The 24,160-nt window shown below is 41.3% G+C and overlaps 1 protein-coding gene across 1 annotated transcript; it reads right to left on the bottom strand.

The window, feature by feature from the left end:
- Positions 1-12,095: 12,095 nt before the first annotated feature.
- On the bottom strand, positions 12,096-12,878 carry LOC148009207 (uncharacterized). The gene is made up of 3 exons (XM_087673707.1): positions 12,492-12,878; positions 12,294-12,395; positions 12,096-12,201 (listed from the first exon to the last, which is right to left on the bottom strand). Exons 1-3 carry the CDS (start codon positions 12,876-12,878, stop codon positions 12,145-12,147), a joined length of 546 nt encoding a protein of 181 aa, XP_087529833.1. The 3' UTR covers positions 12,096-12,144.
- Between the last annotated feature and the right edge of the window lie 11,282 nt (positions 12,879-24,160).

Below are 24,160 nucleotides of genomic sequence, written 5' to 3'. Positions count from 1 at the left end.
GTAGACTGCTGTAGCAACTGCTTCAGCCCAATAAAAATCTCGCAAGTCTTTTTCATTGAGCATGGCACAAGATACCTCTCCAATATGCCTGTTTTTTCTTTCTGCAATTCCATTTTGTTGTGGGGTATGACTGCATGAATATTGCTACTTTATGCCATGCTCCTGCAGGAACCTTGCAAACTCATTTGAGAGGTACTCTCCCCCTCCATCTGACCTTAGGCATTTTATCTGCAAGCCTGTTTCTTTTTCAACCATAGCTTTAAGAGTTTTGAAATGCCCAAAAACTTCACTTTTCTTTTTCATAAAATACACCCAAACTTTTCTGCTATAGTCATCAATAAAACTGACAAAATAATGACAGCCTCCAAGAGATGCAGCTTTAGTTGTCCACACATCAGAGTGGATTAATTCCAAAGGCTTCTTACTCTCTTGAGTATGTCTAGGAAATGGTTTCCTTGCCTGTTTTCCAAACTGACAGGCTTCACATACCTTATGCATTTCTGCAACCTTGAATTTCGGCAAACCTGCAATAATATTTTGGGCCTACATTGATTTAAGTCATTGTACATTAACATGGCCAATGCGTTTATGCCAGATATCAATATCTGCAACTACACCGGTCCCATGTGCAAACATTGCTGCACTCAATTCAGACATGTCTGCGTCCAATGTAAACATTCTGCCCTTCTTCTTTCCTTTTGCTATCAAGCGACCTTTATTTTTCATATCCTCAACAAAGCATCCATGAGGATTAAATCTGACCTGCAAGCCCTACTCAACCATTTGACCAACAGAAACCAGATTCTTGGTGATATTCGAGACATGAAATACATCGGACATGTATTTCTTTTTCCCATCCTGCATAGACAAAGGAAATTTTCCAATTTGCACAATAGGATGTGCAATATCATCACCAGTCTCCACAAATCCTGGTTTTTCCATTTTCCTTGCATCCTCCATCCATTCTGCATGACCTGTCATATGGTTTGATGCACCTGAGTCAACATACCATACATCGTTGCTTTCTTCTGCACTTGTCACAGAATTGTTCATGTGCTGCACCATAAACAGATGCTCATTTCTGTCATCACCCTGTCTACTAGAGGATGCATAATTTCCTTGTTGCAGTTTTCCATTCATGATGTCATTCTGCTTTTTATAGCAGTCTTTAGCCATATGACCCATTTTACCACAATAGTAGCATTCAACATTACTATTTGCATTTTGGCCTCTTTGCCATCCACCACGACCTCTTTGGCTCCCCCTGCCTCTAGAGTTACCACGTCATCCATATCGGCCTGCTCTACCTCTGCCTCTACCTCTTCCAGCATTTGAGTAGAAGACAGCTTCTTTTGAAGTTCCTCCTGAAGAAGATGCACCACCATTTCTTTGCTCCTCAGAAATTAGAAGAGCAATCAGCTCCTCAAAATCAGGAAATCTTTCACGAACTGAAATGGATGTCCGAAACTGTGCATAATCCTTTCCTAGACCATTCAAGGTCACATAAACTAAATCATCATCTTCCACTGGTGACCCAATGGAAGCAAGTGCATCTGCAATCTTCTTCACCTTCATGTGGTAGTCGTTGATGCTCATATTTTCTCTTTGCACATTGTGCAACTCTTGCTTGAGCTGCATTTTCCTGGCTTGCGTATTTGTGCTATACATTTTTGACAAAGTATCCCATGCCTCCTTTGGCGTACTTGCATCCTGAATATGCACAATCATAGAGTCTGAAATCCTGATAGACAGCCAATACATAACTTTCCTGGCTCTCTCATGCCATACTTTAAATGCCTGCATTTGCTGTTGATTGGGAACATTAGGAAGAACTGGTTCTTCTTCATTTCCTGCAACAAATTCCCAATATCCTTTTCCCATAAGGAAATTCGTCATTCTAAACTTCCATGCTTGGAAGTTGTTCTTGTCAAGCTTTTCAGTGACAATCTGTGAAAGAGAATCAGATGCCATTACAAAAGACTGCAAAAAATTCTGTCATTACAAAAACCACAGCTTCACCCCCACAAGGGAAAATCTGCAAAACTGGCGAAAGTGGTATTTGACCACACAGTCACTTTCTAGTGACGATTTTGCATCAACAGGAAACATGGATGATTCTATAACTCCCAATGTCTCTGCGCACAAGCATACAATACAATTTTTACAGTAACTATTCACCGACCTATAGAACAGTGGTTGCACAGCATAAAACTGGGCCTTTTCCTGAGTGCGTGCAGAAAACTTCCGCCTCCAAAACAGACCCCGAAATGGCCTCAAATTAAAAAAACAAGGTCGCCAAAGGCTAAAGCCCTCTCCCGCAGCATATACTGCCCTCTTGCTTCACCGCGAAGGGCGTCTCAACCTGAGACAATGCACTCCTGCACTTTCCGGTTGTGCTACCTGCAGAGATCTACTCCCAAAGCAGAAAATGAAAGCAACACTGCTCCTCTTACCAGAACACCGCGAGCTTGGCTTGCTTTCTTGAGCTCCTTACCACGAACAAGGCTCTGATACCATGTCAAGATTGTGGGAGAGAAGGAAGGAGTCTCGCTTGAAGCTTTCTTGCTTGCACAATGGGGGAAGACACACAAGGGTGGAGGCTGAAAACAGTTTTCCTCTTCTTAGTTGTGTAAGCCAAAAGAACTCAAGTACAAAGAAATAGAAGAACCCTATATATGGGTCTCAAACCAAACTCAACTAACTAAGGTGGCATACTAACTGAGCCACGAACTAGAGTAGATAAGGATAGCTATCATGTAGCTATTATTCATGGGCGGTGTACCAACCGCGTCTGCAATTGACAAGTCGGTGACATAAATACACAACGGTCACCCTGGCGTATCATGAGTGGAGCTCGATATCTCAACACTTCCCACATATGCCACATTTAACATTTGGAGAATTCCTAGGGAAATGTTGGCCACCACACCACTTACAGTTGAATCTTGAGGGGGCACCCTCTTCACGGCATCGAATCCCTATTAGATTCTATTACTTCTTAAGGAAATCTACAGTAACAGCTATTTATCTATATTGTTTGCTAATCATATCAGTATAGTGCTTTATTATATCCTTATCTTCGCCAAGGACATTCGAGGCACTTGACTCATAGCCGCAATCATCTACTAGTCGTTCTATTGGCCTAACCACTTGATTAGGGATTAGCTATTGATTCCTTGGAACAATGGTAGGATTCATTGTTGGGCTTCCAATAGTTGGTGGAGACATCTGACTAGTCATAGGCATGGTTACACTAGGAGGAGCTAACAACATGGGCACATGTGAAATTATGCTACCTCTCCCATTAGGAGGACTCATGGGTATCCCTTGACCTCCTCTCATCAGTGCTAAAGTATTTTCAAACCCTAAACTTAGACTCCAATTTTCCTTAGAGGCATAAGCCGCTTGTAATCGCGATTCTATATCTTCTATTCGTATAATAGTCGTATCAGTGTCGGCAAGAGAAACATTGCTCGAATGCACTTGAATGTTGAAGTCTAGCCCATTCAAAAAATATTGCAACTGAGCATCAATTGGAATAGAAATATAGGTTTGCAACTTACTGAATAGCTCCTTCAGTTTCTTAGCATACCCATGGACATTCTCATGAGGTTCTTGACGCTCAACATTGAGGACATGTAGCCAATATTGACCTCCCCTTTCAAGGGAAAACTCTCTTCGAAAGTCCGGAAAGAATAAGTCGATTGTAATTATGGTTCGAGCCTCTAGGCTGTGATACAACATTGCAGCTCGTCCTTTCTGAGTCATAATGAAGAACATCATCAAGTGTCCCTCATCTTGAATTTGACAATTAAACATTAACTTTTGGAATTCATTGATGCGAAGTTCTACATCTTCCTCTGCTAACCCATTAAAAATGGGTAGAGAAAACCCTAAGGCTTGCAAGTCTATCGTCCTTGCTGGGCGTGCAATAGGTTGTGCCGCCATGCTAACAACTAGATTCGTTAAAGGAGTTTGAACAACTGGAACTATCACTTCACTTGAAGTGGACGGACTGATTGAAAGAGGGAAAGTACTAGAGATTCCTCCCCCTAATAGACTATGCATCGAGCTAGGGTTATTAAGACCCTGCCCTTGTAAGGATATTGGACCACTCCTTTGCGAAGAATATCTTCTATTTATTTTTGCATGCGCTCTAGCTCATCGTTCAGCTCTTTCTAGCTTTTGAAGCTCGGCTTGATGGTCCTGTGAGTCTATCATCGAGTAAGTTACTCATGAATATATGTGTGCATCACGTGGGTTCAAAATAAGTATTTTTAAAATACCATTTTAATACATTTTTTACATACAAAAGGGTCTAATATAAAGGGGTTATTTACATTTTGAATAAAAAAGGGTTATTTTTTATTCAAGAAAATTTTACAGATAAGGATACTTATAAATAGGCCTTGAACGCATATGATGTAGAGGATATACGTATAATAACTTCCACGAGAATCTATCTCACTAATTTTTGGCATACACTAATGAATTGGTCCCAATTGACCGAGATTTGAAAACCGCCACTCATTAGCGGCTCATGAAAAATGCACCACTTGTGGGACCTAAAACGAGCCCCACACTGGCTCTAAGCACTAGCCAAGCCTCTCAATACTCAAAGAACACACCCTCTCAACCTCGCAACCAGGAGCGTCTAAGGAACACACTGCCCTAACTACTATCATAAATTTAGTGTTTGTTTTGAATTGTAATCCAATAGTTAAACCTTCCCCACACTCCTCTTAGAGGGAGTCCCTAGACATATATTGGTGTGAAATACCTCGTAACACAGACAGAAGAAGGTACTCCTTGGATAAATATCGTGGCCTCATTGTGGCTCTCCTATACCTCGGGAATTGGCCCCTCGATGCGCTGCTAACACAAATAGCACGTACGTCATAAACTCCACTCTTGTTTTCAAACGTTCCAAGAGATAAGATATTTTCTCATTTAACAGTTCCCTAAGGAAACTGACGATCGACTAAACCTATAACTTAGGTATCTCGCATACTCCACATAGGTCATATGTATAAGAAAACAATTACAATGCATCCAAAAATGTCACCATGTGGTATGTTCAATGCAATTGTGTATGAACAATAGTGCTCAATCATTTTTATGATTTTCTTTAAAAATAGCATTGTGAAGTACTGCAAAGATATTTCTTTCAATGATTTCAGCCTACACATAATGCTATGTTGATAAGGGTCAGTACTGAGCATCCTTGTGCTGCTTGACCCTTTTAAACTTAAATTATAAATATCCTACATGGTATGCACAAGAAAATAGAATATAATTTCAAATGTTATCAGCAACTAATCACCATTCAAACCCCTCCTACATGGTATGTTGATAAGGGTCAGTACTGAGCATCCTTGTGCTGCTTGACCCTTTTAAACTTAAATTATAAATATCCTACATGGTATGCACAAGAAAATAGAATATAATTTCAAATGTTATCAGCAACTAATCTCCATTCAAACCCCTCCTTCTCCCTACCATTTAGATTATGCATTGGTTGGTAGGTGTAGGAGATATTTTTTCATGTGTTTTTCTTGTAAAACCAGTAAAAACAAACCTTAACATGAAGACAAGGTTGAACAGAGGCTTATCCCTCATTCTCCAGTCATGTCATACATCCACAAGCATAAAGCATATTTTTTCTTAATTTTCTAATACAAAAAACTAAATTATTCCATTTTTAAACTTTTTATTTATTTATTTAGATAAAATTTTAATATTTTTTATTTATGTATTGGTATTGATCACAGTCACTGAGAATTGAGTTTATATTCATTTCCACTCCATATGAACCCCATAATAACAATAAAACTCCCAAAATTTATTATTTCTAAGAAAAGAGTATAATTGTGGGCTTTACATATTTTGGTATAAATCATTTATGACCAAATTTTCTAGTTTTCTTCAATATTTCTGATAGATTTTAGCATTATCAATCAAAGGACACCATTTACAAATAATTATATCAAACATCTATCATGAAACAAATGGAATCTACTACTTATGCATAGAAACATGGTTTTGGAGGCGCATATTTCATGGTTGGGAGGCTGCTGACACTAGTTCTTGGCCATTAACACTCTATCACAGCATGATCTACGATCTCCTTCACTCCAACACCATCATTCCACCTACATCTTGCATTGAACTCCATCCTCTTCTCCCATAGAATCACACGTGTGAACAAGTAGCAAGAGGAGAGAGGAGAGAGGAGAGAGGAGAGAGAAATACTAAGAATCGGAATTTTCATTTCCTTCATGAAAATCAACATGCTTGCACCCAAAATGGAGTCCTCAGCGAGTAGATCAGGAATGTGTAGTCAATCCTTCCTTATTCCTAGCATCGGAGAGGCACAAAATCCTTAAAAAATGGGCCGCAAAAAAATTTGCACCCCCTCCCTCCTCACGACTAAAATTTCAAGTTTTCTTTCATCAATCAAGCTTAAGGCTTTAAGTCTAAAATATCTAGTTCATCTTCTCATGTTCACACTGCAACTGAAATGGATTTTTCACTTTCGAAGGGGCTAACGAGCTCGGATTCGAGATCTATCTAGTTGAATGGTTTTGTGACGTTGAAATCCATAAACTCATGACCCGTGATGCACTTTCCAGCACTTGGATCATGTAGCTACTTCATAATGTGAAACCTTGCAGGGATTACATGGGAGGTCAAACGGACTCTAATCGACGAACCGAGACTTGCGTTTGGTTCTTGGCATCAAACTCCATCTAGGAAAACTTGAGCCCACCATCGATCTGCAATTGTTTCATTTTGCATCAAAATATGGTTTTTTACTACCTTTCGGGCTCTTTTTTGCTTCAAAAAAGGTCTTTAAAATCCACTCTTAGGCAGCTTTGATACCCTCCTAAAACCACAAAAGCATCAACCATGTTCTATAACACATCCTTCTCTAATTCTCTACTAAGTAGCCTATCATGATGGCCTATATTTATGGGGGCATTACTTCTGCCCATATCGAAAACTTGTATTTAAGTCTCAACTTTTGTATTGGCTCCATGAGATGGGCCTACATCCTTGCACAAGCATTGGTAGCAATACTGGTAGTGGAGGGTCTTGTGGTCTTCTTGTTTGCCCAACGGTGCTTAGGTCTTTTAGGTCTCTTAGCAAGATTAGAAACCCTCCATATTTCCAAGCTATACAAGATTGATGGGTCTTTTATGCACTTGATGTGTTCCTAGTACATTGAAAGAGTGGTTCTAGTGGATATAGTTTTCTATTACAATGCTTCAATGTAAATGGGTCTCTAACAATGCTTCATACTCTGACACAAACTCATGATAGGAATCTCCAAATCAATGGTCCTAAAAAAATTCTAGGGTTTATGGTAGGAGTTTATACACCAAAAGGAAATAAAATCAAGTTGTTTGAGCTAATGTAGGTCTAATCTTAAGTTAACATGCTGAAGGTAAATATGTGTAATGTACTCTCCTTATGTTGAATGTCTCAAGAACAATTCAAGGACACCAAGCCTCAAACATTCTTTAAGGATAATGTTTCGAATTTGGAAGCCTAGGTACACTACCTTAGTATCCAAGTGATGTGGATGGTCACAAGTTGTTTCGCTCAAGTTACCCCTCATGTAGGCTCAATGTTATGGAATAAAGGTATGAATTAGAAAGAGAGAGCTCACATGGCAAGAAAAACACATGGAAGGAGGAGAGCTATGCTCTAAAGGGATTATGCATGGGATGTGAAAGATGTATCCATCAAGGTCATGGTAAAAGTATGGAAGCTTTAGAGCAAAGGATTATGAATATAACAACTAAGTGGATTTAAGATAATTCTTGTATTGAGATAGTTTGGGATAACCTCAAGGTATTACATATCAATGCAATCTTTTTCGTGCAAGGGGTTTGAGCCTAAGCATGCTCAAGGCAATGCCACTTATCAAGCCTAAACAAAAAGTTATCGAGGTGGGGATGTGTAAGGTATATTCTTCAAAGCTTGATAACCAAGCAATGAATCATATAGCCTATGGTATTAGATGCTTAGCTTGAGGTATTTAATAAAATTTCACCACTAAATGTAGGGTTAGGCTATCATTAAAGAAAAAATCTTCTAGTTGAGTTAGTTGCACTTTGGCCAAAGTTACTCAAATCCATATCTAAATGTATCATATTATGTCCTACATTATTGACACTTGTCTTAAATATCATTATTTGATGTAGAGAGGTAGTCAAGACTAAGGTAAATAGTGTGACTCAAGATGCAAAGATTTGACTTTAAGATATTATTCTTTACTCAAGGTAATACACTCAACGTAAATCCTATGTGGGAGACTTCTAGGGAAAGTTCTCTATGCTTCAACAAGGTCACCAAGTGAGCATTTACCAAAAGATGGGAGGTCGCAAATGGCCACTCTGGGAGGTTGCAAATGGCCACCCTTAGAGGCGAGGGATAGTAGGGGATTTTGGCGAAAATGATAGGAATGTGGACAATTACACCCTCATAGATGGCCTATTGAACCATTCACTTCTTGATAAGTTCCCTAAAACATAAAACACCTCCACATAGAAAGCAACTTGGATAGATGTAATGCATTCAATCATCAATTATTTCTTATATTTTTACTTGTTAGGCTAAATACATAGTCCTAGAGTCCTTAGGAAACAATAAGGTAGACAATTTCATTGGAAATTTAGAGATGAACATTGAATCTCTTAACATTCAAAGGCTAGATTATAGTAAAGATGCACCATGGCTTGTAGTGTTTGCCTCTATAGATGCATCATGGCCCGAAGCTCATTTGACTGTGGGTTGTCCCTCCTTATGAGACAGATGGACAGTGCATTGGTTCTTGCCACTTGAATTAGTTGCATCAATGAGATGGCTATTGTGCCCTTGTGTGAGGTGCACCTTAGAAAATAATGCTACCATCTAGGATGATAATGAAGTTCTTGGGTAATTGAAGGCATAGATATAGAAACATTTGGGAGGTGGGGGTCCATGGCCAACTCCAAGAGGTAAGAAATGGTTTGTGCTTTGGGAGGTGGGGGTCCGTTGCCAACTCTAGGAGGTACGAAATGGTGTATGCTAGGGCACACCATTTCGCACCTCATAAAGGTGGCCATGGTCAAGCCGGGCAGCTCTGCAAGTGCTAACAATTAATATTATAGCGGGTTGCCGATTCCCGAAAGATGCAAGTACCGATTGTGCTCATAGAGTATAAGGTCGATAGCACAGGCCCTATACTAGCTGTAGAGTGGCATGGCGTAAACAAAAACTGACCCATGTCGCTCGTCGTCCACCTCACCAGCACGTGCAAGGTATGTTCTCATATCCGTTGCACCCTTCAAATACGAGAGCTCGGAAATCGGAGCTCATAGAGTAGCTCATACGTAGTACCTTCGCTGGCCAGCAAAGACTGCCAGCTCCGACAACCCTGTCCACAATAAGCATGTGCACGGAAACGCAAGCAAGGGTAGGCGGCTTGAGAACAGTAGCCGGACGGAGTATTGATGCGCCAAGGACGATAGCAAGTGGACTGTGGCAGCATAGAGTCCGGAGTGTTGATGCGCCAAGGACGATAGCAAGTGGACTGTGGCAGCATAAGTGGCTCGAACGACAACTACTGGCACTGCAGTCTGCAGATACAAACTTGACGACGAATCACGATGGTCTAGGTGGCTTCAACGCTTTCACAATCGTGGCTCAAACTTGATGATGACGGCTCTCTCTCTCTCTCTCTCGTCTCGTCTCGCTAGCTTTGAAATAAATGAACGAACCGACACCTAGCGTATGAATCGCAATGAGTACTTTAGAGAGCGACAGAGATTCTCTCTTCCGCGTTGAAGTTTGATCTCCCGTGCTGCATCAAAACAGTAGAGCTTTTCCCGCGGCTATAGGAGAGCACATTCAGCTCCTGCTTGTTGGAGCCAGCAAAGCAAGCTGCAACGCCCCTAGCTCGCTTAGCCACGGCAAACCCGAGAAAATGGAGCCGGAGCAATTCACAAGGAACTCTAAACCATCTACTATATAGCAAAAAAATAAAATTTTACTAGATAAATTAGAGCATATCTAAGAAAAATCTCAACTAGTAAAAAGTGGATGTTTTGTTTAATATGTATATAGTAAAATATTTATTAGATAGAAAAATCAATTTAGAAAAAAACCATATAGCTATTTGATTGAGTAGCAAAATTGCAAAGATTACTAGTTAGCAATTTTCTATAATTTACTACTTTTTTAAATAATTATATAATACTTTAACATCATAATTTTGTTATTTAGTAGAAAAATTAAATAAAATTTACTACATACATAAACTAACAAAACAACCATTTTTTCATTGATTTTGACTAGATATAACTCTATCTATCTAGTAAACTTCTTTGTTCAAGCTCATGGAAATGATTAATCACTATACAAATTATCGTAGTTTAAATGTAACAATACAAACAATTGTCTAAGGCATGAATATTAAAGAATAAATCAAGAGGAATGATGCAAACAAGTTTACACATCACAAATTGAAGTTTTCATAAAAGATTTTAATACAAATGTTTCACTCCAGTAGGAGTATATAATCAAAGACTTAGTGCATTGTTCGCACTTCTCGTAACAAAATTTTTTTGGTATAAAGAAGCCAGTCTACAATAAGATTTTTAATTACAAAATGATTTTGCTCTCCACAATCTCCTTCAAAGGTGGCATCTCTCTTTATGATGTTGAAAGATGATTTCAATGATAAATATAACTCATCAATATTTTGAATGTCAAAAAACTTCATAAGTATAGTCTCTTGATCTTCATCATCATATGTTTTCACCTACATAAGTTGAATAAACATGAAGGATAAGAAATACAATCCAATATTATCACTTATAATCTATAAATGACAAATATTTTAATATAAGTATAAACTTATACTACATAATCATTATGTATAAATGAGAAATATTGTTAAAATGCTATCCATACAATTAGTAGTGATAATCCTTATTTATGAAGTAAATATAATAGTAAACATGTATAGCATACCGAAGTAGTCATAAGATGAGATGATTGAGCTCTTTCGTGTTGTGACAAAAAATGAGATCTTTCAAAATCTTGGATAAAACTAAGATTCTATATTATAATAAATAAATATATTAATATAAGTGTAATCACAATCAAAAGAACGATAATTTTTCATAACAGCACGCTGTCGTGCCATTACACGCATACCGTATTAAAAAAATCTAGAGTGTGGCTTCCTTTTAGATTTAGAGAGCCAATGCCACTTTAGACACTAGTATTAGTGTCCATGGCTCAAAATATTAGATTTTTTTGGACAAATTTTTTGTCAATTTTTTATATTCTAAATATTATCTCTTGTAAAAATCCATAAAACTATAGATAACGTCTAGATTAGGAGGACATGTAAAAGAAAGCATGTAGCTTTCAACCAATTTGAGAGGATTTTATTTTAAAAAAAAGATTAGCGAGATCGCACGACGTGCGATCGCTGTTTTCAAGCAGTGAACATCACTCCCACTACAAGATATAGACCTTATAGCGACGTTTAAAGCGACGAAAATACAAACAACAAAATTTGCCCCCGTCGTCGGAAAAAGCGTCGTTATTGACGACGCCATGGTATCGTCGCTATTTGCGTCGCTATATGCGTCGCTATTTGCGTCTCTATATGCGTCGCAAATTTGCGTCGCTATATGCGTCGCTATTTGCGTCGCTATATGCGTCGCAAATGCGACGCATATAGCGACGCAAATAGCGACGCATATAGCGACGGTTGCAGAGAATTTGCGACGCTGATAGCGACGACAATAGCGACGCCTGCAGTAAATTTGCGACGCAAATAGCGACGGTAACAGAGGAAAAAAAAAATTTGTGGCAGGGCAGCAAGCTGCCCTGCCACATATAGCACTGTGTGCTGTATGAGAGCCATACAAAATAGTTTCTGCACTGCTGCATACAAAGCGTTTGCAAACAAAAAGAATCTATACTGAAATCATAAAACTGATAGATGAAATAAATACATGATATCGCATAAAATGCGATTGGTACAATCATAAAACAATATCACTAATACATAGAAAATGTCTACATAGATCGGGCGACTAAAAACTAAAGGTATGTGAGCGCTAAGGATCCGAGGGCGAGCTACAAATCGTCGTCCCCCGAAAGCTCGTCCCTCTGCAAAGGAGCATCAAACGGATTCTGCAGAAAAAGAAACAACATATCAATCCACCATACAATAATGCATTCAAATATCTCATGGTAACTACGGACATGAAAGATGAGAGACTTACTGGGCCGCCGCGTCTGTACAATCGGTCGATCAATGATCTGAGACCGTGCCTCTCTGCATATTGAGTCTCAAGGCCTTGCGGATCACGATTTGTAATGGAGTGCTGCAAAGAAAACAAAATGCTAACTGTTAGAAATATGATTGTCAGTACAAATAATATCTCAAAAAAACAAATAAGCAAAACAAAAGAGAAACTTACAAAGTCCTCCAAATATGTCCTGTGGCCGCCACTCCCAAGATGATGTACCGATCCGGCCTCGATTCGTGCCCTCGCCGCCTCCCGCTGCTGACTCCAACATCCTGGCGAATTTGTAGCCTCCTCCCTCAGTCGGCGCCAGTCCTCTGCATCTAACCACTCGGGCTTTGGAGCCCCACTCTTGATTGCCTTGCGTGCGTCGGATCGTCTATGTGACATGTATGCACGCATGCAATCCATCATCCAGCCCGTAGAGAATCTATCCACTGCGGCTGGCACCGGGAACTCCTCATGCAAGGATGCTACTATGTACTCCTTGCTCCCCTCCGGTATGTTCCTCCAATGATCCAGGACGTTGTGCCGAAAAACTTGTTGGCACAACTCCCTCATGCGAGCTATCACCCTCCTCCCCTCATCATTCATGATGATAGCTCCTGACCTGCCATCCACTAGGTATCCATAATCCCTAGGAGTGTGCCTCGTATGGGCCCTCTCCCATCTCCGTCCACGCTCCTGGGCATATCCAGGAGACCCCTGAACATCCGGTGTACCGACGGGGGTACCCTCTCCCGGAGTGCCACTGAAAGGGGTGCCACCAGAGGGGGTGCCACCAAAAGGAGTGCCACCAGAGGGGGTGCCCCCAAAAGGAGTGCCACCAAAAGGCGTGACATCTGCCGACGGCTGCGCAAAAGCCGGAGTAACTGGAGTGGACGTCCCCACAGGTGTGACAAATCCTGGAGGTGACCGAGCTCTAGCTGAACGACGAGACGGAGACACCGCGTCCGTGTCTCCACAGCAGCACCCCCCTGATCCTCCTGCAGTCGCAGTCCCTCCCTCTGGCCCAAGTCGCGAGCGTCGAGATCGTCTGCTCGAAGCTGAAGCATCTGATCGCACTGAAGCTGATCTAGCAGAGCGCCCTGACGAAGAACGAGACAGCTCCTGATCTGCTATCTCTCTGAATCTCGCGAGCTGATCTGGAGACATACGTGCCATCATCTCCTGAAACTCCTCATCGCTCATCCCTCGACTCATCCTGAAAATAAAGATACCTGCAGAGATAAAAAATAATGTTAGAATAATCAATTGAAACTATACAAAGCGCATTAATATAAATCATTTTTGAAAAATCCATCTTAAAATGCATATCTTATCTACCTTTATGGAAGATCTAAACAACGAATTGAGTAATACAATTCTCCAAGAATGAAGTATTCTATGGTCCCATGTTAATCTCCTGACATAACTCTGCATACACTGGAAGGTCGATAGACATGTCACCACAAAAGAACGAGTCTGCCTCGTTCTCAAAAAATTCTACGACTTCTGTATTTCCATCATTGTTAGCCGATGCGGGCTCCAAGCTTGCGGTGGCCTCCACCCCTTGTAATTTCGATCCCTCTATTTGCATATATTCTTCATCTATGCCTGGAACATCGCTTTGATCGTATACTCTCGCACCTCTAGGAGTTGAAGGTATAACATACCACCATCGAGGTTGTCGGGGATTTGGATAGAAGATTACCTGTTCACAAACACTTACAAACCGTCTTCAAACCATTGTGACATAAAGCATGTCGTATTACAATTAGCAAGCAAATGACTAGAAGATTACCTGTTCACAATGTGCCGGCAACACAAAGGTGTCGCGCAAATCCATCCATTTTTTTTCGGAATCTATTTCGAGAAATCCAGATGGACCTCGTCGAACCGTTGCGCCAGCTCCTCCAAGTACCACTTTGAACCACTGCACATCGAATATTATCATGGAGAAGCTACGGTAATCCACCGTAATAATACTTTGCAAATTCCCAAAATACTCCATCTCATCCACAACCGTGTTCGGATCCGTTGCTCGTCGCCGGCTCTCTTGCTCAAACCTTGCCATGACACCACAGTCCATTGTGGAGCGCATTTTGTCAATACGCTCCACCCGAAAATGCCGTCCGCGCGACCACGCTGCACTATATATTTTGTACTGCACATTGAAACACTCAAATTAGATGTAGCAAACAAATTCAGATACGACACATTCTAAACCCCTCATTACCTTTGGACTACATCCCCTCGAGAACTCCCACTCCTCCATTGAGACCTCTGCCCCTTCGCTGGATGCTGCGATCAAGGCTCCATGCAACCATCGTGTTGACATAAACCGCGGCATCTCCTCCATGCCTTCGGGATATCGAATCGGTCGGTGACGCGTACTGCGTCGGAATTCAGCTCGCGCTTCCTCTCGATCTTGCCTTGCAATCTGGTACTTGGCGAGCCACGTCTCCATGGAGGCATGGTGCAACATACAAAAGCGATTCACTTTCTCTTCCATTGAGGCATCCATTCTTTTTTCTACCCCATTTCCAACCACCACATCTCCAGTCAGCCTGTCATCGTCCTTGAGCGTCCATAGCATTTCATTGTCTGGTTCCACCGTTGGTAGCCATTGTGAGATATGCACTAATGCCTCTGACACCAACCAACCCTCCGCCATGCTACCTTCCGGACGAGCTCGTTGTCGCACAAAGCCTTTCAGGGTTTTCATGAAGCGCTCCAGGAAGAACATCCATCGCGTATGGACAGGTCCGGCAATCTCCACTTCGTCCACAAGATGCACAAGAAGGTGAACTTGTATCGTGAGCATGCTAGTGGGCAGGTATTTCTCAAAGAGACAGACCGTCTCAACTGCTCCCCGCCTTGCGGATTCAATAGAGGACGTCTTAATCTCTTTCTGTGAGATCCATTGCACCAAAGTCGACAGCTTGTAAATGGCCCCACGAATTTCTGGAGTTAGGCATCCCGCGATCGCGATCGGTAGGACAAACTGCCACAAATGAGAAAGCATTAAGAATAATGGTCACTTTTCAAATTTCAAAATGTCCACGCTTATTAAAATCCATTCTGTTCACAAACCTGACATATCTTATGCCAATCATGGGATTTTAGCCCAGACATTTGGTCATCTTTAGAAAATGCGGACCTGAGAGAACGCATCATACCCGTCGGAGTGCGGATAGACTTGATTACTTGCTTCACAATGCGCTCTTCTTTGGTAGACAAAACCCAGGGAGCGCGAGGAAGCTGCACTCCCCCTTCAGCACTCGACTGCGGCCAAAGCGCCTCCATCTTACCTACCTCCTTTAAATCCATTCGTGACCCTATAGTGTCTCTCTTTCCTGTGATGTGGTCCCATAGCAAGCTGCCCACATTTTTGAAAATATGCATGGGATCCAACAAGTGGTTGACCTGTAAGTGGGTCCAATATGGCAACTCGTAGAAAACTGAGAACCGTCGCATTCCATTTGGATGTGATTCCGGGTTTACCATTTTCAGCTCGTACCAGCTTGCAGCGTTCATACGTGCTGGAGGTCGTCCAAGAAAACCTTCCCTGAGTTCATGATCCTCCGGCAAGAAAGTGGCGTGTCCTTGATATACCATCTTCTTCATGGTTCGTGACCTTCGGGCGTCTAACTGTGGCCCACACAATGGACATGCCTGATAACCTGAGGTAACGAGACCTGCAAGGCGATCCACGACCTAGTGAATACTTGATTGAATGAAATAAAATATAGATATTACCGGCGTGAACAAATGTCTGCTCACCTGAGCACTCTCCCAATCCCGGAAAGTCATGCATCGTCCACATGAGAATGGCTCGAATGTTGGCTGACCGCCGACCATCGCGCCTGCTCATATCTTGCACCGTGACCCCCTCCTCCCACAAAATCTTAAGCTCATCGACTAATGGACGAAGATACACGTCCATATTTTTTACTTTGTAGCGGCCCGGGACGAGCAAGCTAAGGATGAGATGTCCTTTCTTCGTAGAAAGCCATGGAGGAATGTTGTAGTTGACAAGCACTATAGGCCACACACTGTAAGAAGTCGAGCGCAGACCGAATGGGTTCACACCATCCATGGCGAGACCGAGCCGAAGATTCCTTGGCTCTCGCGCAAAGCCTGGGAAGGTAGAGTCAATGTGGCTCCATGCGCGCGAATCTGCTGATATTCGTTGCACTCCATCCGTAGACCTATTCTGCACATGCCACGTTGTCAAGCTTGCCATGGCAGACGTGCGAAACATGTGGTTTATGCGGGGGATGAGCGGAAAGTGTCTGAGGACTTTTTGAGGGATGGTCTGCCCTTGCAAGTCCTGTCGATACCTGTGAGCACCACACTTTGGACATGTCTCCATAGTCTCGTATTCATCTCGAAACAATATGCAGTCGTTGATACATGCATGGATGTTATTGTAGTCCATGCCAAGCTTCCGTAAAACATGTCGTGCATCATCACGAGACTCAGGCATGGTGTTTGCAGGTGGCAATATATGATATTTCAATAACCTGAAAACATCATAAAACACCTTGAAAAATCCATCCATATTTACAATAATACTGTTTAAAAAAAAAACAATGAAGTCTGTATGCAAGGTACCTGAATAACTCAGTCACACTCGTATCGCTCCAACCGTATTTCGCTTGCACACTTAAGAGTGCAAGCAATGTCTTCAACCGAGATACTCGGCACCCATCATATAATGGTATGGATGCTTCCTCTCTAAGCGGGTCAGATGTCTCAACATCCATGGGAATCAATGCATCGATCATTGCCTCCATCTCAGGCTCCAAGATTGTAGGCAAGTCGGGAAGGTTGTCTGTCTCCTCTGGCATTGACGATATAGATGGGCCTTGCGAGTGGTCTATTGGCTCCTGCCATCCATCCATCTCACGTCCACGAACTCTTCTAATTGGCCGCAAAGGGTGCTCTCCCCCTTGGGTCGAGACATCACCCCCCTGGACACAAAATTTGCCAACAAGACCCAATCTTATTGTGTATGGTTTTCAATTAGCTTGAGAGTACAATGCATGAAAAATGCTAACTTGAAAATACCGTTTACTGAAAATCTGCAATCGCCTGATCAATAATCTCAGGTTGAAACTCGCCAAATCGTCGTACGTGTTCTATAGACAATCGACGTTTTCGTCTAATTGCCAACTTGCATTGAGAGCAAGGACATGGGACACGCTGATTAAGATACGACTCGCGGTCTTGAACAATAGGACCTTCTTCGTTTGCCATCTTATCTACATTACAGCAAACGAGGCTTAAATGGATAGCTTTTTGGAGATGTACGTCAACTTGCAAGTTGACCATAAACCTTGCATTGTATATAGTAGTCGAGAGATTTTCCGATGTTATATCTCGGCCTTGTATCATGCTCAACGATTTGTTTGTCCCGGTAGATAATTTTTTGTTATATCTCGGCTTTGAGTATAAGTAATCCATTTTAAAATTAATGCGCGCCATCTATGAAATTTTACAACTATAGTAATAAAATTTATTTCAATCAATTCTACTCATAGTCATAAGACCTGAGAGAAATTATCCTATACTCAATTTAAGGGATCTCCACTTCTATAACAATAATTTTGGGTTAATTTTGATGAAGTACGTGGCCGTATGCAAAGCACATTGCATACCATTATCGATACGTATATTATCTTAAATTTCATTCCCTTCCCTCTCCCTCTCCCTCTCCCTCACCCTCTCCCTCTCTTTCTCTCACCCTCTCCCTCACCCTCTCGTTCTCTTTCTCTCCCTCTCTCATTTCCTCCCTCCTCCTCCCTCTCCCTCTCCCTCCCTCTTTCTCCCTCTTTCTCCCTCTCCCTCTCCCTCGCTCCCTCGCTCCCTCTCCCTCCCCCTCCCTCTTTCTCTCCCTCTCTCATTTCCTTCCCCTCCCCCTCCCTCTCCCTCTCCCTCTCCCTCTCTTTTTCTCCCTCTCCCTCTCTATCTCTCTTTCTCTCTCATTTCCTAAACAAGCAAAAAATAAAGTGATTTAAACATCCTCCAAGCAAAAGGGAGAGGGAGAGATACAATGCACTCTCCCTCTCTTTCTCTTTCTATCCCTCTCTCATTTCCTTCCCCTTCCTATCCCTCTCACTCTCTTTCTCTCTCATTTCCTCTCCTAAACAAGAAAAAAATAAAGTGATTCAAACATTAAACAAGCAAAAGGGAGAGGGAGGGAGAGAGAGAATGCACTCTCCCTCCTTCTCCCTCTCTTTTTCTTTCTCTCCCTCTCCTATTTCCTCCCCCTCCCTCTCCCTCTCCCTCTATTTCTCTTTCTCTTTCTTTCCCTTTCCCTCTCCCTCTCCCTCTCTTTCTCTCTTACTCTCTCGTTTCCTCTCCTAAACAAGCAAAGAAGAAAGTAATTTAAACATTAAACAAGCAAAAGGGAGAGAGAGAGAGAGAGAATGCACTCTCACTCTCTTTCTCTCCCTCTCCCTCTCTTTCTCTCCCTCTCTCTCCCTCTCCCTCTCCTTCTCTTTCTTTTCCTCTCCTAAATAAACAAAAGAGAACGATTGAAACCTTCAACAAGTAAAAGAAAGAGAGAGGGAGACTCACCAATGAGATATGGCGAGCGTGGGCGGCTTCTCTTTGCAACGAGGGCTCCTCCTCTCCTTCGCGAACAACGACGGTGGCGGTGGCGGCGGCGGCGGCAACAAGTCTCTTCCTCCTCTTCTTTCACAAAGCCTTGGCTCTCTCCCTCGCTCTCGCTCTCAAAAGGCGAAGAAAACAAAATGAAAACGGCGCTCTGGTTTCGGCCGCGCTTTTTTTTTCCTGCGGCGTCGCTATATGCGTCGCTATATGCGTCGCTATTTGCGTCGCTATTTGCGTCGCTATTTGCGTCGCAAATAGCGACGCAAATAGCGACGCATATAGCGACGCCAATAGCGACGCCAATAGCGACGCCGATAAACGCCGTCGCTAATCGGCGTCGCTATTGCCCCAGTCCCTTGTAGTGTCCAAAAGTGGGAGATGAAGGAGTAATCTGGCAGGATTCTAGGTAGGTGTCCTGATATTCAGCCCCCCTTTCGAAGCCATTGAAAGCATCAGATTGGCGATCTGAGCAGCATAGAGGAAGGTATTATTTTGTACATGTTTTTGTCTAGTAGAGTTATATTTTCTCATAATGCTGAAAGAAACTGACAGGCTTGATCTCTGTTAGTATTCTTCTATATTTTCTAATTCTTTTTGTGATTATTCTTCTACATCTTCAATCTCTTCGGACCCTTCTCTTCCGTCTACTTCTCTCCTTGAATCTACCTACATCCTACTGTCTCTTATCTTTAAGAACTTGGCTTGAAACCTTCAACCCTTCTCTTATCTCTACCATCTCTGAAGTCTAAGCTCTTAAACCCCCATACATTCTTCTCTTACCAAACCCCTGTGGTGACCTTCAATCCTACGCACTGGGACATTGGTGAACCCAACGTGAAGGTCGGTGTAAAGGAACTCCAAGATGGGGGATTCTTCAAGAGATACTCTACAACAATTGGTATGCATACTACATCAGACTCAACAACAATAAATCCAAATGTTACAACAACAACAACAAAGGCAAGACGAAGAGAAGATTGATTCCATAGCTATCAAGGCCCTAGAGGAAGTTGGGCGTGAATTAAAACAATTTAATGGTCAAAATGTCTCTGCTTTTATTCGCTTATATGTTGAAAAAATGCTCTTCTTTGGTGTACCACAACATGCATGGACCCGTTATTTTGCTAGACTAGCCAAGCATGGTCTTCAAGAAAGAATCCATGGTTTTTTTCAACAAGATGCAAAGTGGGCTGCATTTAAAAAAGCCCTATGCGAAGAATTCTTCTTAGAAGACTCTGGCCTAATGATAAAGAAAAGTTTCATTGAATGGGTTGAAAAACCCAACAAAGGTTTAGCTGCAACAGCTCTATACAATGAGTTTGAAAGTAAATTTGGACAACTTGATGCTAAAGACCAACAACACTATATTGGGGAATATGGGAATTTCCCATAAGTTTGGGACACATGGTCAAATCTTTGGATTTGTCATAACTTGAACACTATAACTCCAAATCAAGCGCTCCATAGCTCAATAGATTTCACTTTTCAAGCACTTTCCAATGATAGGTCACATCATATGGTTTTAAGAAACTTATGGCATGTTATCAAGGTGCCATCTTTTCAGTATTCAAAAAATGGAAATTGGGAGATTCCCAAACTCACTAATATTGTTTTCAACAAAGTATGGAAGATTAGAAGATTTAATTATTCCTTAAGACTGCAGATCCCATTCTGCAAGAGAAGCTTGTTGATCGCCTAGAAGATGCTACCTCCGAATCAGGAGTCAAGTCTGCATGGACAGATGTTACTGATGCAGTTAACATGATTGCTCGAAGAGAGCGGATGTGACTAAGATTGGGCTCTACTTCAACTTCAACAAATCCATTGACGGAGCTTGTTCCACCTTCAAAATTCCCTATTCCTTTGACTAATCAACTAGCTATTTCTTCTTCTATTATTTCTAAAAATGATGTAATGGATGAACTTATTAGTTCCAAAGTAGAAAAGCTGGATGTCAAAGTCGAAGAGCAAGGATGAGCATCAACTCAAAGACCCATGAGAGAAGGTTTTAAGAGGCGTTGTCTTTGGTGTGACAGCCAACAACATGACAAGAGGGAGTGTTCTGCCTTCCGTGAGGCTGAAGCACAGAAGCTCGTCTTTTGGAAAGATGAAAAAATTCATTTGGCTTAAACGTGTCTTTCATTGGAGCCAAATTTTGGCAATGGTGGAATGAAGAAAAGATTAGAAGATTTAGCTATAAAGAATGCCTATGCAGCAATTGATGCAGCTATCTATTGGCTGCAAATTGAGCCAATTAAATCAAGTTTGAATGCATGTAAAGCTAATGTGCAATCTAAAGTATGGATGCAAGCACTAGATCAAATGGAATGTGGTAAAGCAGCCAAAGAAGCTTTGGCTAACGTTAGTCAATATATTCGAGGAATAACTGGTTAGAAAGAACTGGTATATTCTTTTTTTCCTTTGCACATTTGGCTGACGTCAATCATAAAGAAGTCTTGATTGAAGAAAAGAGAAGAATAAAGATGAACCAGGGCCTTCCTCTTCTGGCCCTCCAAAATGGGTAACTAGAAAAACACTTAAACAACCAAAGCTTGCTGAAAATATAACCCCAGATCAAGAGATGAAAGATATGCCACAAACAAAGAAGACGGAAGAAAAGAAGAAAGTAAAGCAGACAGGCTACAAATTGCAGTCTGACATAGAATCTGCAAACCGATCTCAAACGAGTTCTAGAAGAACGAATTCTAAGAAGAAAAATTACATTCACCTTAGTCGAAATTCCTGGAATTGTCAAACATGAATTCCATGATGTAATTACTAATGTAATCAAAAGAAAAATACAATATGTTGGTGATGAAGAAACAGTGCATGCTTTTTTGCAAGTTCTTCGAGTTTTTGTGCAAGATGAAGAGAAACCGACTTCACAAGGAATTCAACTTAAAGCAGTTAAAGAATTAATTGTAGCAATTGAAGTTGAAGATAAAGAAAACATGAATGCAAAAATTAAAGAAGTGAAAGCTGAAAATGTAATGGTTGGCTGGTCCAAACCAGTTGGGCAGCCCACCTCTCAAAAAGAAGGCTGTCTACAGCACATGCATGAGGAAGAAGAGGCTCGATTCATTCCAAGCAGTCACTACTCCCGTACGCATTGGATAAGAGCAACTACGGAGACAGTCATCAAAATTGAAGAAAGACAAACACCATGTATTGCACTCTTAGACCATGGCTCGGAGATAAACGTCATGGCAAGGAGTCTCAATGAAAGTGGCGGATGGCCCATAGATATTGATCCGGGTTGGTGAATGAGAGTTGCAAACAACTCTTCTGGAGAGTTATATGCTGCATATCCTAATGTGCTGGTAACTATTAGAGACATAAAAGACAATTTTCACTTTTTTGTTCAAGACTCTTATAGTTACCCTATCATTCTCGGGCAACCTTACATTTCTGAAGCCTGCTTGGAAACAAAAGCTCTTGATGATGGTTCTTTCTATGCTGGAATTCGAAGCAAGGATAATGAACGAGCTGTCCAATTTCTTACTGTCTGTGTTAACCACCATCGAAACAAAGATCGACTGCGTGATTATCCTCTGTCTCTTAATGCCCGCGAATTCAAGGGTTTTCGGGCTGCACTACTATAAAGGGAGGCTATGGTAGTGCATCATGTAAAAGGATTTAACCTCCTCATGCAACAGAAACTGTCTCTCTAGTAAATTTATATGTATGTACAGCCAATAGTATGGGCTGTTATTAGTCTCTTCTGGCCATGAGTAAGGCTGAAAGAAAATATTTATGTCATGTAAAAAGGAAGCTGAAAACTTATGACATGATGGCTAAAAATGAAGATATTTCAGGCATTTTTTTTGGACTGATTACTACTTACACATTGGCTCAAATATATGCAATTGCTCATGCAGAAAATCAGGTTGAAAATCAGTCCATAGAAGTATGTACATTGCATTTTAATCAAACAATTCAAGAATTTGTTGAATAGGAAGACAATGGTTTACTCAACAAGGCTGAAGCACAAGTGGAGACAAAATACAAGACAGTGGATAAGAAAGTCAAACCTGTGGCAGTCCCACTGCCTCCTGAAAGTGAAGGGCTTGCTAATAGGGCATCAAATCAGCCAAGTCTTCATGATCCTTCCAACATTGGTCACAAGTTCACATTTGAAAGTATAAAAGAGCTCAAAATAGGTGAAAATTCTTTCCTTTCACCGGTTAAAGAACACTCTTTTATGCAAATACTGATGAAACATGGAAAAGCTTTTGCTTTTCAACCAAGTGAAATAGGCTATATGGATCCAAATATTGTGGCTCCTATGGTCATTTTTACGGTCCCACATGTGCCTTGGAACCTCAAGCCCATTCCAATTCCAAGGGCACATCTACCCAAATTATTGGAACTTCTAAATGAGAAGATCAGAATGAAGATTTTAGAACCTTCTTCAGCACCTTACTCAAACGATGGTTTATTGTGCCTAAGAAAAATGGATCTTTAAGATCCATTGAAGATCTACAGTCTATCAATCGTGTCACAATCCGATATGTTGGTTCGGGTCCAATTGTTGATGAGTTTGCTGAAGCTTTTGCAAGTAGAGCAATTTATTCTATGGGAGACCTATATTTAGGATATGACGAATTTCAGCTTTCATTAGAAAGTCGAGACATTACCACAATGAAGACACCTCTTGGATTGGTCCGCATGTGTACTCTACAACAAGGCGAACAAACTCCGTAGCCCATATGATGAATGCCATGCACAAAGTATTAAGGGACTTTATTCCACAACTTACTCTTCCATTTCTTGATGATGTACCTATCAAGGGATGTGAAGTCAATGAAAATAATGAGGAGCTTAACAAAGATGGTTGCATGACATTTGTAGTTAACCATATTCAAGATTGTGACAAGATTTTGATAAGGCTAGAAGAGGTACATCTTACCCTTTTTGAAGCTAAGTTGATTTTTGGAGTAGAAAAAGTCCTAGTGGTTGATCATCTATGTGGCCCCTATGGACGCACACCTTCTCCAATAAAGATAGATGCCATCAGCAAAATGTAAGAAAAATGCACAAATGTTTCAGAGGTGAGAAGATTTCTTGGCGTATGTGTATTCTATCTCATATGGATACTACATTTTGCTCATGTAACCGAAAATCTTTATCAATTATTAAGAAAAGGCCAAAGATTCTCTTGGAATAAAGAGCATACTCTCACTATGCGTAAATTAAGGAAGCTATTACTTTCATCCCCCACTCTCAAAAGGGTTGACTAT

This window comes from Lygodium microphyllum, unplaced genomic scaffold (assembly GCF_053477565.2).
Source record: "Lygodium microphyllum isolate KBCC unplaced genomic scaffold, Lygodium_microphyllum_v1.1.10 scaffold_33, whole genome shotgun sequence".
Classification (NCBI taxonomy): Eukaryota; Viridiplantae; Streptophyta; class Polypodiopsida; order Schizaeales; family Lygodiaceae; genus Lygodium; species Lygodium microphyllum.
The sequence above is the reverse complement of the archived record's forward strand: the minus strand, read 5'-3'. Positions and strand labels throughout refer to the sequence as shown.

What these genes read in the sequence shown, in the direction of transcription:
- LOC148009207 (XM_087673707.1), bottom strand. Translation starts at nt 12,878, where the DNA reads ATGAGGGAGTTGTGCCAACAAGTTTTTCGGCACAACGTCCTGGATCAT. An exon ending in GGACATATTTGGAGGACTTT is followed by an intron (nt 12,396 to 12,491) that starts GTAAGTTTCTCT and finishes TTTTCTTTGCAG; the next exon opens with CACTCCATTACAAATCGTGA. An exon ending in TGTACAGACGCGGCGGCCCA is followed by an intron (nt 12,202 to 12,293) that starts GTAAGTCTCTCA and finishes CTTTTTCTGCAG; the next exon opens with AATCCGTTTGATGCTCCTTT.